Genomic DNA, 15,646 nt, shown 5'->3' with positions numbered 1-15,646 from the left:
GGAGCTTCACCGAGTGTACTTCACTCCCTCTAGAGCAAAGCTTCCGAAAATGTACTTCACTCCCCCACCCTAGAGAGAAGCTCCACAGAATGTACTTCACTGCCTTTTGGGTCTATAGAGAACAGCCCCTCTCCTCCCACACACTCCCTTAATCTGGTCTGGTTTACTCTGAGTCGAATCCACCCATTTGTCAGCTTAATTACCCGCTAGCACCGAGTCAGGAGTATAATCAAAGATAAAAGTCACCAAACTGAGATCCTGTCCTTGTGCCTAGCCAAGGCAACCATCTTCTGCTACCAAAGACTGTTTCGGGTAAAAGTACAGCTATTTGATCTTAGTATACTTCACTCTCCCACTCGTGAAACCAGGCGAAGACTTGGAGTTATAAACTAGGCCTTTATTATAATACTTTAAGCATGGCTAATGGCATTCCAAGTTGGGAATGCCAGAGATCTCTGATTCAGGAATTATACAGTTATACTTCAGATTCGGTTAAAAGAAATTTGCATTGCCAATCATTTGTTACTAGTTATCTGTGTCCAATCATGATTAGCAATTAAGGTTGCATGTATAGTATATGAAAATGACTAACCAATTATCACTGGTGCATGCCTATTTAATTATAATATTCAATCAGTACAAAGACACGTACATGCTGTCTCCTAATATTTATCACTGGCTCCCCATTATCAAGACTGTGGCTACAGATTATCTATCCTGTTTGAGCATAATGTTCATTCCAAGGTAAACAGTCCACTGCAATAACAATTCTGAATGATTATGACTTCTCCCCAGATAACTTGACACCACTACAAAAAATGGTGAAAAGATTCTTCTTGAGAAAGACCATCTGCTGCTTACTTTCTCCCTAGGCCTCATCGCCAGCGAGATGTGTCCTTGGGCATGCTTCCTGCAGCTACAACTTCAGCTTGTGTGTGTAATACAGATCGATATAGAGTGTTTAACCCCTTCAGCACTTATAGAATAAATAACATTTTTGAAACTAATTTCAATATAAGATCTAAAAACTACAATCTTTAAGTAGTAGTGTGAATCAATAGCCTTTATACACTTCACACAATTTTCTGCTCCATGATAGAAAGGAAATTTCTTCATGTGTAAACCAGGCTCCAACTCAGTATCAGTAAAAACAAAATTAACCTACCTCTCCATGCAACCTACTGGTGGCGATAATAGCTTTATCCCAATCCCCTGCCACGCAATAATGTTACAACTGACTGAAAGACAAATGTCCGCAACCCAGTCGTGAAACACAACTATTTCTATTTTAATTATCTCAGAAACCAAATACCCATTAACAACCTAACCAGGAAGTACATCAAACTTACTGTAATTTAAAATCTGGCTTGAGTATGAAAAATCAAAGTGATCGCATTTCTTTAGTTAAATAATATTGAGTGCATTATCAGAATTGATTGAGTTTTAAGGTCATGCACAATACAACAATAAACGAAGAAATTTGTTATTCTTACTCTGTTTATTGTATAAGCTTTTGTACACTGTCTGAAATTAGTATGTTTTCTTACTAAACCTCCACAGCTGAAAATGTTGCACTCCTTTTAAATCATTTTTATAAATCGAGAAACTCATGGCATAAATCGGAACCAGCTATTACTGTTTTCAATATGTAAAAATTAACAGTGAAGTAATTGAGTAGTTGCCTCACTCTGAATTGAAGGATCACTTAACTTCAGGAGAGTGAGGCAACTTGTGTGTGCCTACGCTATCTCATCGCAGATAAGCCAAACTAACTCCATATAGCATGTCATTTCACAGTTCATCCTGGACTCCATTACTCCATTATCAATATTTTGAACATCACAGTGTGTATGGAATGTATGTTCAGACTGGACAATCAATGCCACTTTAAGCTGGGCCCCTGAAATATACCAGCATGACCCCATATCAGGCAATTTAGTATGCTCATGATGACTCCCTTTAACTTTCACATCGGTCACATCAGTGAAAAATGAAGGCTGCAAAGAACCAGAAAACAATGCAAGTGGTTAATAGAGTAGCTGACTCTGTAATTGAACACCAGTAGTAGTAATAATCTCTACTGTGTCATGTCTGGGAATTCAGAATTGTGAATCAATCTAAAGTCTTGACTTGCATTCTTGTCCTTCACGTGGAACAGACTTCAATTTCTGGTACAATGCAAATAATCCTTTGTCGCTTGGTCCTGAGACATTTTAATCTGTCAAATAAAGGAGAGTGAGAAACAATTCAGCTGAAAGCGATTTCCAGCGTGATTGTTGATTTAATTTCCCTCTCTCTGACACAGTACCCCAAAATTATTACTATGTATGTCTTGTTTCCTGCAGGATTTTGGGATGGCGGAGGAATTTGCAACCAAAGCATTGGAGCTGAAACCCAAGGCATATGAAGCTTATTATGCCAGAGCTAGAGCAAAGCGGAGCAGCAGGTAAAGGGGAGAGAAAAAAAAAGTGTTTTGCATGTGGAGAAGGACATATGAGGCACTAGCTGTTGCAAAATATTGAGGTGCTCTTCATGTACTAGTGTTTATTTCTGCTAACCATGTTTTGCCATTCCTATCCAGTCAACAGGATCCTCAACTGCTTTATCATTTCTGCACCAAAATGCAACAGGCCAGATTTGCTGGAGCAGGGCATCTCATGGGGTATCCCGTTGGTTAGACATTTTCCTGAAACCTTCAGCTTGAAATCATTTGGGCACTGTAACTTGCTGGAAGTACGGTGTGATAAAAATGACAAGGGCAATAGGACATCGGGGATCTTATTGAACAGCAAGACCAAAAGCCTATGATTGAAAACGAAAAAGAGGAACGGCAGAGAAAGAAATCAGATGAATTAGAATCAAATCAGGTACAGAAAAATAAATAGAGGGGGAGAAAGAAGATTGAATTAAGAGAGGGGGGAAAACAAGATTGAATTAAGAGATGGGAAAAAGACACAAACTATGAAAAAATAATTAGAACTTTGCATTTTTTAAAAATCTGTAAAATGAATTCACTAGCCAAAGAAATGACATTCCCACAATTTGTAAAAACAATAGGGTAAATAAGGGAGAGATAATGCTGCTGTGAGCAACATAAATAGTCCAACAAATTCTGGAAATTCACAACTAGTAGCGTATCCCTTAATCCTTTGGATTTTCTGGTCAATTTGAACATTAATAAATGGGGTTAGCTGTCAACCCATTGTGAATTTTGTATCAAAGTCCAGCCAATCAAATTTACAGTGTTCTCAATAATTGAAAGGATAATCAAAAGTTTGAAAAGTGGATTACAAGACTAAATTAACATTAAGCATTAGCAAATATTTTTCAAAATAATTAATCGTAGAAAAAGTGCAAGTCTCTTCAAAGCTGTACAGGTCATTCAGTCCTCAGAATTAAATAAAACCTTCTGATCAAATGGTGCGTTACAAAAGACACCCCTAAAACTGCATTAAAATCAGTATGAAATGTGGTTTTAAAAACCTTTTATTAGGTACTCTGCTGCAGAGCAGTATAGTTTGGGCGTTGAAGGCCACATGCCCCCACCGCTCACCGGGGCCTGATCCATGTCATCCTGCAGAGCTACTGAAGATAGACAAACTAATTCCTTGCCGTAAGGGAAAAGACTCCCCTTTGCCACTTTCTTTTAATAATTGGGCATAAGTACAGGCAAGGAAGGTGCATGCGAACATAAGAAATAGGATCAGAAGTCGGCCATTTGGCTCTTTGAGCCTATTCTGTTGTTAGATCATTCTACCTTACTCCAACTCCAATTTCCCACACAATCCCCATACCCCTTACTTCTTTCGGATTCAAGCACCTGTTAACTTCTGTTTCGAATATACTCAACAGCAGAACACCCACAGTTCTCGGAGAAAGAGAACTCCAGAGATGCGCAACTTTTGAGTGAAAAGATTTCTCCTCTTCTCAGTCCTATATGGCGCACGCCTTATTCTGAGACTGTGACCCTGAGACTGTGACCACATATTCCAGATTTGCCAGCCAGTGGAAAACATTTTCTCGGCATCCACCCTGTCGGGCCCCTTAAGAATTTTAAATGTTTGAAAGAGATCATCTCTCATTCTTCTAAGCTCCAGGAAATAAATATAGATCTAGTCTACTTAATCCCTCATTGGACAATCCTCTCATTCCAGGAACTAGCCTAGTGTGGAGAGAACAAAGAAAAAGTGATTAAAATCCATTCAGTAATAACTGTGCAATTTGGAGCCTAATTTGAATCTAACATTTTAAATTATCCCTTCCAAGTTATTATATTGGAGCAAATCAATCTTGGTTAAAATCTGTTTTCACGCACAAGACATAGAATATGAAACTGAAACTCCTTTAGCAGATTAAGCAGGGTTTAATCTAGATGGCCCTCTAGTGGATCTTGTGTGTTAGCAAATGTACCACTTCTCCAAACTCTTTCAACGCAAATCATCTTCACAAAATCTTACACTGATTTTGTTTTTGTTAGCAATTACAATGCATTGTGCACTACCCCAAACATTTTTCAGTGAAGACACTGGCCGGGATTGTCCTCCCAAATCAGCAAAGGCCGATGTTGGACGGGAACAGCAGTGTCGAAACCACCAACGGCAATGGGAAATTCCTCCTCCATATAGTGCAGAACGTTGGAAAAAATATTTCCAAGTCACAGATCCCATGATATATCGCTGGCGGGAGAGCTACTTATTCACCTGCACCACCATCAGCTCAGTCACACGATAATCCAGGGCCCCATTTTTAAAGGTCTGAGCTCCCCTGGGAGTTTTGTTCGTCAGGTGCCTTTGGAGACTAGTCGTGACTCACACCGTTCTTCCATCATGCTGCACTGGATGGATCTTTCAAGGGGGTTTGGAGGAATAATTCTAAAGCCATCTAACCTACACTATGCCATTATCATCCATATGCTTATCCAATAAACTTTTAAATGCCCTCAATGTTGGCGAGTTCACTACTGTTGCAGGTAGGGCATTCCACGGCCTCACCACTCTTTGCGTAAAGAGCCTACCTCTGACCTCTGTCCTATATCTATTACCCCTCAGTTTAAAGCTATGTCCCCTCGTGCCAGCCATTTCCATCCGCGGGAGAAGGCTCTCACTGTCCACCCTATCTAACCCCCTGATCATTTTGTATGCCTCTATTAAGTCTCCTCTTAACCTTCTTCTCTCTAACGAAAACAACCTCCAGTCCATCAGCCTTTCCTCATAAGATTTTCCCTCCATACCAGGCAACATCCTGGTAAATCTCCTCTGCACCCATTCCAAAGCTTCCACGTCCTTCCTATAATGAGGTGACCAGAACTGTACGCAATACTCCAAATGCGGCCGTACCAGAGTTTTGTACAGCTGCAACATGACCTTATGACTCCGGAACTCAATCCCTCTACCAATAAAGGCCAACACTCCATAGTCCTTCTTCACAACCCTATCAACCTGGGTGGCTACTTTCAGGGATCTATGTACATGGACACCGAGATCCCTATGCTCATCCACACTTCCAAGAATTTTACCATTAGCCAAATATTCCGCATTCCTCTTATTCCTTCCAAAGTGAATCACCTCACACTTCTCTACATTAAACTCCATTTGCCACCTCTATGCCCAGCTCTGCAGCTTATCTATATCCCTCTGTAACCTGCTACATCCTTCCACACTGTCGACAACACCACCGACTTTAGTGTCGTCTGCAAATTTACTCACCCACCCTTCTGCGCCTTCCTCGAGGTCATTGATAAAAATGACAAACAGCAACGGCCCCAGAACAGATCCTTGTGGTACTCCACTTGTAACTGAACTCCATTCTGAACATTTCCCATGAACTACCTCCCTCTGTCTCCTTTCAGCTAGCCAATTTCTGATCCACATCTCTAAATCACCCTCAATCCCAGCCTCCATATTTTCTGCAATAGCCTACAGTGGGGAACCTTATCAAAAGCTTTACTGAAATCCATATACACCACATCAACTGCTCTACCCTCGTCTACCTGTTCAGTCACCTTCTCTAAGAACTCGATAAGGTTTGTGAGGCATGACCTACCCTTCACAAAGCCATGCTGACTATCCCTAATCATATTATTCCTATCTAGATGGTTATAAATCTTGTCTCTTATAAGCCCCTCCAAGATTTTACCCACAACAGACGTGAGGCTCACCGGTCTATAGTTGCCGGGGTTGTCTCTACTCCCCTTCTTGAACAAAGGGACCACATTTGCTATCCTCCAGTCCTCTGACACTATTCCTGTAGCCAATGATGACATAAAAATCAAAGCCAAAGGCCCAGCAATCTCTTCCCTGGCTTCCCAGAGAATCCTAGGATAAATCCCATCAGGCCCCTATCTATTTTCAGCCGTCCAGAATTGCCAACACCTCTTCCCTACGTAACTCAATGCCATCTATTCTAATAGCGTGGGTCTCAGCATTCTCCTCCACAACATTATCTTTTTCCTGAGTGAATACTGACGGAAAATATTCATTTCGTATCTCGCCTATCTCTTCAGACTCCACACACACCTTCCCATCCCTGTCCTTGACTCGTCCTACTCTTATCCTAGTCATTCGCTTATTCCTGACATACCTATAGAAAGCTTTTGGGTTTTCCTTGATCCTACCTGCCAAATACTTCTCATGTCCCCTCCTTGCTCGTCTTTGCTCTCTCTTTAGATCCTTCCTCGCTACCTTGTAACTATCCATCGCCCCAACTGAAACTTCACTCCTCATCTTCACATAGGCCTCCTTCTTCCTCTTAACAAGAGATTCCACTTCTTTGGTAAACCACGGTTCCCTCGCTCGACGCCATCCTCCCTGCCTGACCGGTACGTATTTATCAAGAACACGCAGTAGCTGTTCCTTAAACCAGCTCCACATATCCAGTGTGCCCAACACTTGCAGCCTACTTCTCCAACCTATCCCCCCCAAGTCATGTCTAATGGCATCATAATTGCCCTTCCCCCAGCTATAACTCTTGCCCTGCGGGGACTTGTGTTTTAAACCTAAATAGTTAACTATGAGAGAATGAAGGCAGAGCTGGCTCAGGTGAACTGGGAAACAAGGTCAAAATGTAGCACAGTAGAGATGCTGTGGCAGACCTTTAAGGAGATATATTTAATAATGCTTGGAATAGATTTATTCCAGAGAGAAATAAAGGCTCTTTGAGAAAGATGTATTATCCATGACTAAATAAGGAATTGAAAGATAGTATCAAATCGAATGAAACCCTGCAAATGTTAGTGGTAAGTCTGTAAGGGTCCTTCCTGTGTACTCCCTGTTTATTCCCTTATTTCCCCTTTTTTTGCTGTTACATTTTTGATCCATCGCTGTTTAATGATCATCTCACTTTAAATCAAACAGCATGCATCTTTAATTCAAACAGGAAGAATCCAGAAGGCTCTGCTGGTTTAAACAAGCTGCAGACTTGCCGGCTCCAAAGAGGAAGATGGGGTTGGGACGCGGTTTGATTGATTGGCTGGTGGCCCTTGTACTCTGCCCAGTATTAGGTGGGGATTGGATCCTATTCCACTAGGATGTTTTTTTCAGAGTCCCAAGGTTTGAATTTGTTTTTAATTTTGATTCTGGCAACACAGTGAAGGGATCCAGTTAATATTCACAGAAAGATCCAGATAACTCTCGCCAGAAAGATCCAGTTAACTCTCTCCAGAAGGCCACTGTGAGAGCTGCCTCTCTCTCCAGAAAGCCGCTGGGTGCTGTTTGCCTGGAACCACAGAGGCCTGAAGACAGCCCACAAACTGAAAGCACAGTTTGATGAGAAATAAGGGGTTGGATTCTTTCACCCCGGGGCCGGGCCGGAGAATGTCCGGAACCGGCGTGAATCATGCCACGCCACCCCACCCTGACGACTTCTCCGGAGAGCGGAGAACCGGTGCCATTGGCACCGACGCGGCGCAGGTCGGGGGCCGCTCTACTCGCCGATTCTCGGTCCGGGATCGGCCAAGCGGCCACGCTAAAAAAGCCGAGACCAGCCGGTGCCGTCCACGCCTGCTCTTAGCCGACAGGACTCTAGGCATGGAATGCATGTGGCGGCGGCCTGGTTGGAGGCGTGGGGGGTCTGACCCTGAGGGGGTGTGGGCCTTCGCTGTGGCCTAGCCCGCGATCGGGGCCTACCGATCGGCGGGCCGGTCTCTCGGGTTGGGGGCCTCTTTTTTCCGCACCGGCCCCTGTAGCCCTATGCCATGTTGCGGTCGGGGCCGGCGCGGAGAAGGGTACCCTGTAGGGGTCAGAATTGCTGCTCCTGATGCCATGTTGATGCCGTCGAGAAACATTTAGCCTCAGGATCAGAGAATCTTGCCCAAGGTGCCTATCCAGGAAAAGCTATGAGTAATACATTTCTAAACTACAGAGTACCTCATAGAGTCCTACAGCACAAAAACAGCCCTTCGGACCATCACGTCTGCATGAGTCAAAAACAACAATTCTGATCCCATTTTTGAGCACTTGGTCCAAAGCCTTCTATGCCTTAGGATAGCACGTGCACATCTAAATACTTCTTAAATGTTACACGGGTCTCTTCCTACACCACCCTTTCAGGCAACGTGTTCCAAACTCCCACACTCTCTGGGTGAAATGGTTTTTCCTCACATCCGCTTTAAACCTCCCAGCCTCTTGCCTTAAATCTAGGCGACCTGGTCATTGATCCCTCCACCAAGAGGAAATGTTTCTTCCTGTCTATCTAGACACCTCATAGTTTATCTCAATCATGTCCTCCTCGGACTCCTCTACTCCAAGGAAAATACCCCCAACTATCCAATCTCCCTTCATAACTAAAACTCGCCAGCCCAAGCAACATCCTGGTAAATCTTGTTTTTGTTTATTCATTTATGGGATGTGGGTGTCGCTGGCTGGGCCAGCATTTATTACCCATCCCTGAGGGCATTTAAGAGTCAACCACATTCCTGTGGGTCTGGAGTCACAAGTAAGCCAGACCTGGTAAGGATGACAGATTTCCTTCCCTAAAGGGCACTAGTGAACCAGATAGGTTTTTGCAACAATTGATAATGATTTCATGGTCATCATTTAATTCCAGATTTTTAATTTATTTTTTAGTTTTTCTAATTAAGGGGCAATTTAGCATGGCCAATCCACCTACTGTTATGGTTCAGGATTTAGAGAACCCCAAAGTGCATCATGGAGTTCACCTGACCCACAACTTTTAATAGATTGTGGTATGGGGAGCACAAGGCCCACTCTCGAGGTGTGGCACAGCAGAAATGGAAAAGTATTTTTTAAAACAAAACAATGTTTATTCTATGAACTCAAGTTAAACTTTTTAAAACAAAGTGAATATCTGAGCAACTATTAATTCAAAGATAACCCCCAACGAATACAACACTAAGTAATCCTTTAAGCTGTCCTTTTAACATCCAAAAGACTTAACAACCTTTAAACAGAAGCACATAAGGGTTTACATTCAATACTGAAAACATTTAAATTCATGAATTCACCAAATGATCAAGAGATAGTCCTTCATGGCAGAGAGATCAACAGTACAGCTGCTTTGGCTGACTTCAGCTGCAACACACTGCAAAACAAAACCAAAAAGACAGACACAACCAAGCTTATCTCAAAGTGAAACTAAAAAGCAGAACCAGAGCTCAGCTCCACCCACACTCTGACATCACTGCAGTAACATGAGCAGCCAAACATTTCTTAAAGCGACATTCTCATGACACTACCCTGCACATCTTTTGGTGTGGGGGTGAGACCCACGCCAGATTTTTTAAATTAAATTCAAATTCCACCATCTGCCTGTTGGGATTCGAACCCAGGTCCCCAGAGCATTATCCTAGGTCTCTGGATTACTAGTCCAGTGTAATATATATAAATGACTTGGAAGAAAATGGTTGGTCTGATCAGTGGATGATACTAAGATTGCAGGAGTTGCGGATAGTGATGAAGATTGGCAGAGAATACAGCAGGATATAGATGGGTTGCAAAATTGGGCGGAGAAATGGCAGATGGAATTTAACCCGTACAATTGCGAGGTGATGCATTTTGGTAGATCCACTTCAGGTGGGAGCTATAAAATAAATGGCTGAACCATCAGGCGCATAGACACACAGAAAGATCTGGGCATGCAGGTTCACAGTTCCTTAAAAGTGGCAGCACAGGTAGAAATAGCGGTAAAGAGAGCATATGGCATGGCACCTCTCCTGTGGCCAGAGAGGAATTGAAAATTATTACCAACGCTCCAACTATTTCTTCCCTTGCCTCATTCGACAGCCTGGTGTACACTTCATCTGGCCTTGGAGATTTGCCTACTTTTAAGCCTGCCAGACCACTCGGAACCTCCTCTGTGTTTATGTTAATCTCTTTAATTTTATTACAGTCCTTCTCCCTGATTTATACCCGGACAAATACCAACATTGTCCCTCTCACGAGTGAACACGAACGCAAAATATTAATTTTGAACCATACGTCCAAGGCTCCACACACAAATTACTTCTGTGGGCCTTAATGGGCCCTACTCTTTCCCTTGTTATCATTTTATCCTTAATGTACTTGTAAAACAACTTAGGATTTTCCTTTATTTTACCCGCCAGTATCCTTTCATGCCCCCTTTTTGCTCTCCTAATTTCCTTTTTAAGTTCCGTCTTGCACATTCTATACACCTCGAGGGCCTCTGCTGTTTTGAGCCCTCGATATCTGCCATAAGCCTCCCTTTTTCTCCTGATTCATATGCTGTATGGCTATCGATATCCAGGGTTCATTGGATTTGTTGGTCCTACCCTTTTTCTTGATTGGAATATATTGGCCCTGTACTCTCCTATTTCATTCTTGAGTGCATCCCAATGTTCTGTCACAGATTTACCTAAAAGTGTCTGCTCCCAGTCCACTTTGGCCAAATCATATCTGATCTTATTCAAATCGGCCTTCCCCCAGTTTAGAACTTTGATCTCGGGGCCCATCTTTGTCCTTTCCATAACAATCTTGAATCTAACAGAGTTACGATCACTATCTGCGAAATGCACCCACACTGATACTTCAAACCCTTGCCCGGCGTCGCTACCGAACTGCCCCCTCTCTTGTAGGTCCTTCTACATACTGGCTTAAAAAGGTCTCCTCGATGCATTTTAATAATTCCACTCCCTCTAAATCTTTCACACTATGGCTATCCCAGTTAATATGGGCTGAGGTTAGAAACATGAAAGGAGAGGTCACACTGTTGGGAGTCTTCTATAGGCCTCCAAATAGTTCTAGGGATGTAGAGGAAAGGATGGCGAGGATGATCCTGGATAAGAGCGAAAGTAACAGGGTAGTTATTATGGGAGACTTTAACTTTCCAAATATTGACTGGAAAAGATATAGTTTGAGTACAGTAGATGGGTCGTTTTTTGTACAGTGTGTGCAGGAGGGTTTCCTGACACAATATGTTGACAGGCCAACAAGAGGCGAGGCCACGATGGATTTGGTTTTGGGTAATGAACCAGGCCAGGTGTTGGATTTGGAGGTAGGAGAGCACTTTGGGGACAGTGACCACAATTCGGTGACGTTTACGTTAATGATGGAAAGGGATAAGTATACACCGCAGGGCAAGAGTTATAGCTGGGGGAAGGGCAATTATGATGCCATTAGACGTGACTTGGGGGGGGATAAGGTGGAGAAGTAGGCTGCAAGTGTTGGGCACACTGGATAAGTGGAGCTTGTTCAAGGATCAGCTACTGCGTGTTCTTGATAAGTATGTACCGGTCAGGCAGGGAGGAAGGCGTCGAGCGAGGGAACCGTGGTTTACCAAAGAAGTGGAATCTCTTGTTAAGAGGAAGAAGGAGGCCTATGTGAAGATGAGGTGTGAGGTTTCAGTTGTGGCGATGGATAGTTACAAGGTAGCGAGGAAGGATCTAAAGAGAGAGCTAAGACGAGCAAGGAGGGGACATGAGAAGTATTTGGCAGGTAGGATCAAGGAAAACCCAAAAGCTTTCTATAGGTATGTCAGGAATAAGCGAATAACTAAGGAAAGAGTAGGACCAGTCAAGGACAGGGGTGGGAAGTTGTGTGTGGAGTCTGAAGAGATAGGCGAGATACAAAATGAATATTTTTTGTCAGTATTCACTCAGGAAAAAGATAATGTTGTGGAGGAGAATGCTGAGACCCAGGCTAATAGAATAGATGGCATTGAGGTACGTAGGGAAGAGGTGTTGGCAATTCTGGACAGGCTGAAAATAGATAAGTCCCCGGGCCCTGATGGGATTTATCCTAGGATTCTCTGGGAAGCCAGGGAAGAGATTGCTGAGCCTTTGGCTTTGATTTTTATGTCATCATTGGCTACAGGAATAGTGCTAGAGGACTGGAGGATAGCAAATGTGGTCCCTTTGTTCAAAAAGGGGAGCAGAGACAACCCCGGCAACTATAGACCGGTGAGCCTCACGTCTGTAGTGGGTAAAGTCTTGGAGTGGATTATAAGAGACAAGATTTATAATCATCTAGATAGGAATAATATGATCAGGGATAGTCAGCATGGCTTTGTGAAGGGTAGGTCATGCCTCAAACCTTATCGAGTTCTTTGAGAAGGTGACTGAACAGGTAGACGAGGGTAGAGCAGTTGATGTCTATATGGATTTCAGCAAAGCGTTTGATAAGGTTCCCCACGGTAGGCTATTGCAGAAAATACGGAGACTGGGGATTGAGGGTGATTTAGAGATGTGGATCAGAAATTGGCTAGCTGAAAGAAGACAGAGGGTCGTGGTTGATTGGAAATGTTCAGAATGGAGTTCAGTTACAAGTGGAGTACCACAAGGTTCTGTTCAGGGGCCGTTGCTGTTTGTCATTTTTATCAATGACAAGGCGCAGAAGGGTGGGTGAGTAAATTTGCATACGATACTAAAGTCGGTGGTGTTGTCTATAGTGTGGAAGGATGTAGCAGGTTACAGAGGGATATAGATAAGCTGCAGAGCTGGGCTGAGAGGTGGCAAATGGAGTTTAATGTAGAGAAGTGTGAGGTGATTCACTTTGGAAGGAATAACAGGAATGCAGAATATTTGGCTAATGGTAAAGTTCTTGGAAGTGTGGATGAGCAGAGGGATCTAGGTGTCCATGTACATAGATCCCTGAAAGTTGCCACCCAGGTTGATAGGGTTGTGAAGAAGGCCTATGGAGTGTTGGCCTTTATTGGTAGAGGGATTGAGTTCCGGAGTCAGGAGGTCATGTTGCAGCTGTACAGAACTCTGGTACGGCCGCATTTGGAGTATTGCGTACAGTTCTGGTCACCGCATTATAGGAAGGACGTGGAGGCTTTGGAGCGGGAGCGGGTGCAGAGGAGATTTACCAGGATGTTGCCTGGTATGGAGGGAAAATCTTATGAGGAAAGGCTGATGGACTTGAGGTTGTTTTCGTTGGAGAGAAGAAAGTTAAGAGGAGACTTAATAGAGGCATACAAAATGATCAGGGGGTTGGATAGGGTGGACAGTGAGAGCCTTCTCCCGCAGATGGAAATGGCTGGCACAAGGGGACATAGCTTTAAACTGAGGGGTAATAGATATAGGACAGAGGTCAGAGGTAGGTTCTTTACGCAAAGAGTAGTGAGGCCGTGGAATGCCCTACCTGCTACAGTAGTGAACTCGCCAACATTGAGGGCATTTAAAAGTTTATTGGATAAACATATGGATGATAATGGCATAGTGTAGGTTAGATGGCTTTTGTTTCGGTGCAACATCGTGGGCCGAAGGGCCTGTACTGCGCTGTATCGTTCTATGTTCTATGTATGTTCTAATATGGGGAAGTTCAATTCTCCCACTATCACTACTCTATTACTTTTACACTCCTCTGAAATTTGCTACATATCTACTCTTCTATTTCATTAAGAAGTCTGACAACACCAGGTTAAAGTCCAACAGGTTTGTTTCGATGTCACTAGCTTTCGGAGCGCTGCTCCTTCCTCAGGTGAATGAAGAGGTATGTTCCAGAAACATATATATAGACAGATTCAAAGATGCCAGACAATGCTTGGAATGCGAGCATTAGCAGGTGATTAAATCTTTACAGATCCAGAGATGGGGTAACCCCAGGTTAAAGAAGTGTGAATTGTATCAAGCCAGGACAGTTGGTAGGATTTCGCAGGCCAGATGGTGGAGGATGAATGTAATGCGACATGAATCCCAGGTCCCGGTTGAGGCCGCACTCATGTGTGGAACTTGGCTATAAGCTTCTGCTCGGCGATTCTGCGTTGTTGCGCGTCCTGAATGCCGCCTTGGAGAACGCTTACCCAGAGATCAGAGGCTGAATGCCCTTGAATGCTGAAGTGTTCGCCGACTGGAAGGGAACATTCCTGCCTGGTGATTGTCGCGCGATGTCCATTCATTCGTTGTCGCAGCGACTGCATGATCTCGCCAATGTACCACGCTTCGGGACATCCTTTCCTGCAGCGTATGAGGTACCTTCGACAACAAGTTCTTCATCCAGACGCACGGAACAGCCATGGGGACCAGATTCGCACCCCAATACGCCAACATCTTCATGCACAAGTTTGAACAGGACCTACTCACCGCACAAGACCTTCAACCGACGTTATACACCAGATACATCAATGACATTTTTTCCTTTGGACCCACGGCGAAGAATCACTGAAACGACTACACAATTACATCAATAAGTTCCATCCAACCATCAGACTCACCATGGACTACTCTCCAAAAGCAGTTGCATTCTGGAACACACTCGTCTCCATCAAGGACGGTCACCTCAGCACTTCGCTTTACCACAAACCCACGGATAACATCTCGATGCTCGACTTCTCCAGCTTCCACCCTAAACACATTAAAGAATCCATCCACTATGGACAAGCACTCCGTATACACAGGATCTGCTCAGACGAAGAGGAGCGTAACAGACATCTACAGACATAGAACATAGAACGATACAGCGCAGTACAGGCCCTTCGGCCCACGATGTTGCACCGACATGGGAAGTCAAAAAACAAAAGCCATCTAACCTACACTATGCCATTATCATCCATATGCTTATCCAATAAACTTTTAAATGCCCTCAATGTTGGCGAGTTCACTACTGTTGCAGGTAGGGCATTCCACGGCCTCACCACTCTTTGTGTAAAGAACCAACCTCTGACCTCTGTCCTATATCTATTACCCCTCAGTTTAAGGCTATGTCCCCTCGTGCTAGCCATTTCCATCCGCGGGAGAAGGCTCTCACTGTCCACCCTATCTTACCCCCTGGTCATTTTGTATGCCTCTATTAAGTCTCCTCTTAACCTTCTTCTCTCTAACGAAAACAACCTCCAGTCCATCAGCCTTTCCTCATAAGATTTTCCCTCCAGACCAGGCAACATCCTGGTAAATCTCCTCTGCACCCATTCCAAAGCTTCCACGTCCTTCCGATAATGAGGTGACCAGAACTGTATGCAATACTCCAAATGCGGCCGTACCAGAGTTTTGTACAGCTGCAACATGACCTCATGACTCCGGAACTCAATCCCTCGACCAATAAAGGCCAACACTCCATAGGCCTTCTTCACAACCCTATCAACCTGGGTAGCTACTTTCAGGGATCTATGTACATGGACACCGAGATCCCTCTGCTCATCCACACTTCCAAGAATTTTACCATTAGCCAAATATTCCGCATTCCTGTTATTCCTTCCAAAGTGAATCACCTCACACTTATCTACATTAACCTCCATT

The 15,646-nt window shown here is 43.8% G+C and overlaps 1 protein-coding gene across 19 annotated transcripts in view; it reads left to right on the top strand.

Moving 5' to 3' along the window:
- tanc2a (tetratricopeptide repeat, ankyrin repeat and coiled-coil containing 2a) overlaps positions 1–15,646 on the top strand; it is a 1,428,811-nt gene that overhangs the window by 1,392,409 nt on the left and 20,756 nt on the right. For all 19 annotated transcript variants that reach the window (XR_011937462.1, XM_072486954.1, XM_072486971.1 and 16 more), the window contains one exon: positions 2,346–2,446. Coding sequence is in view for 18 of the 19 variants with exons in the window: in XM_072486954.1 (XP_072343055.1) it covers positions 2,346–2,446 (101 nt within the window). In the remaining variant the exon portion in view is untranslated. The remainder of the gene's footprint in view (positions 1–2,345; positions 2,447–15,646) is intronic.

This window comes from Scyliorhinus torazame, chromosome 21, assembly GCF_047496885.1.
Source record: "Scyliorhinus torazame isolate Kashiwa2021f chromosome 21, sScyTor2.1, whole genome shotgun sequence".
NCBI lineage: Eukaryota > Metazoa > Chordata > Chondrichthyes > Carcharhiniformes > Scyliorhinidae > Scyliorhinus > Scyliorhinus torazame.
Note: the sequence above shows the minus strand (reverse complement) of the source record. Positions and strands in the feature narration are given on the sequence as shown.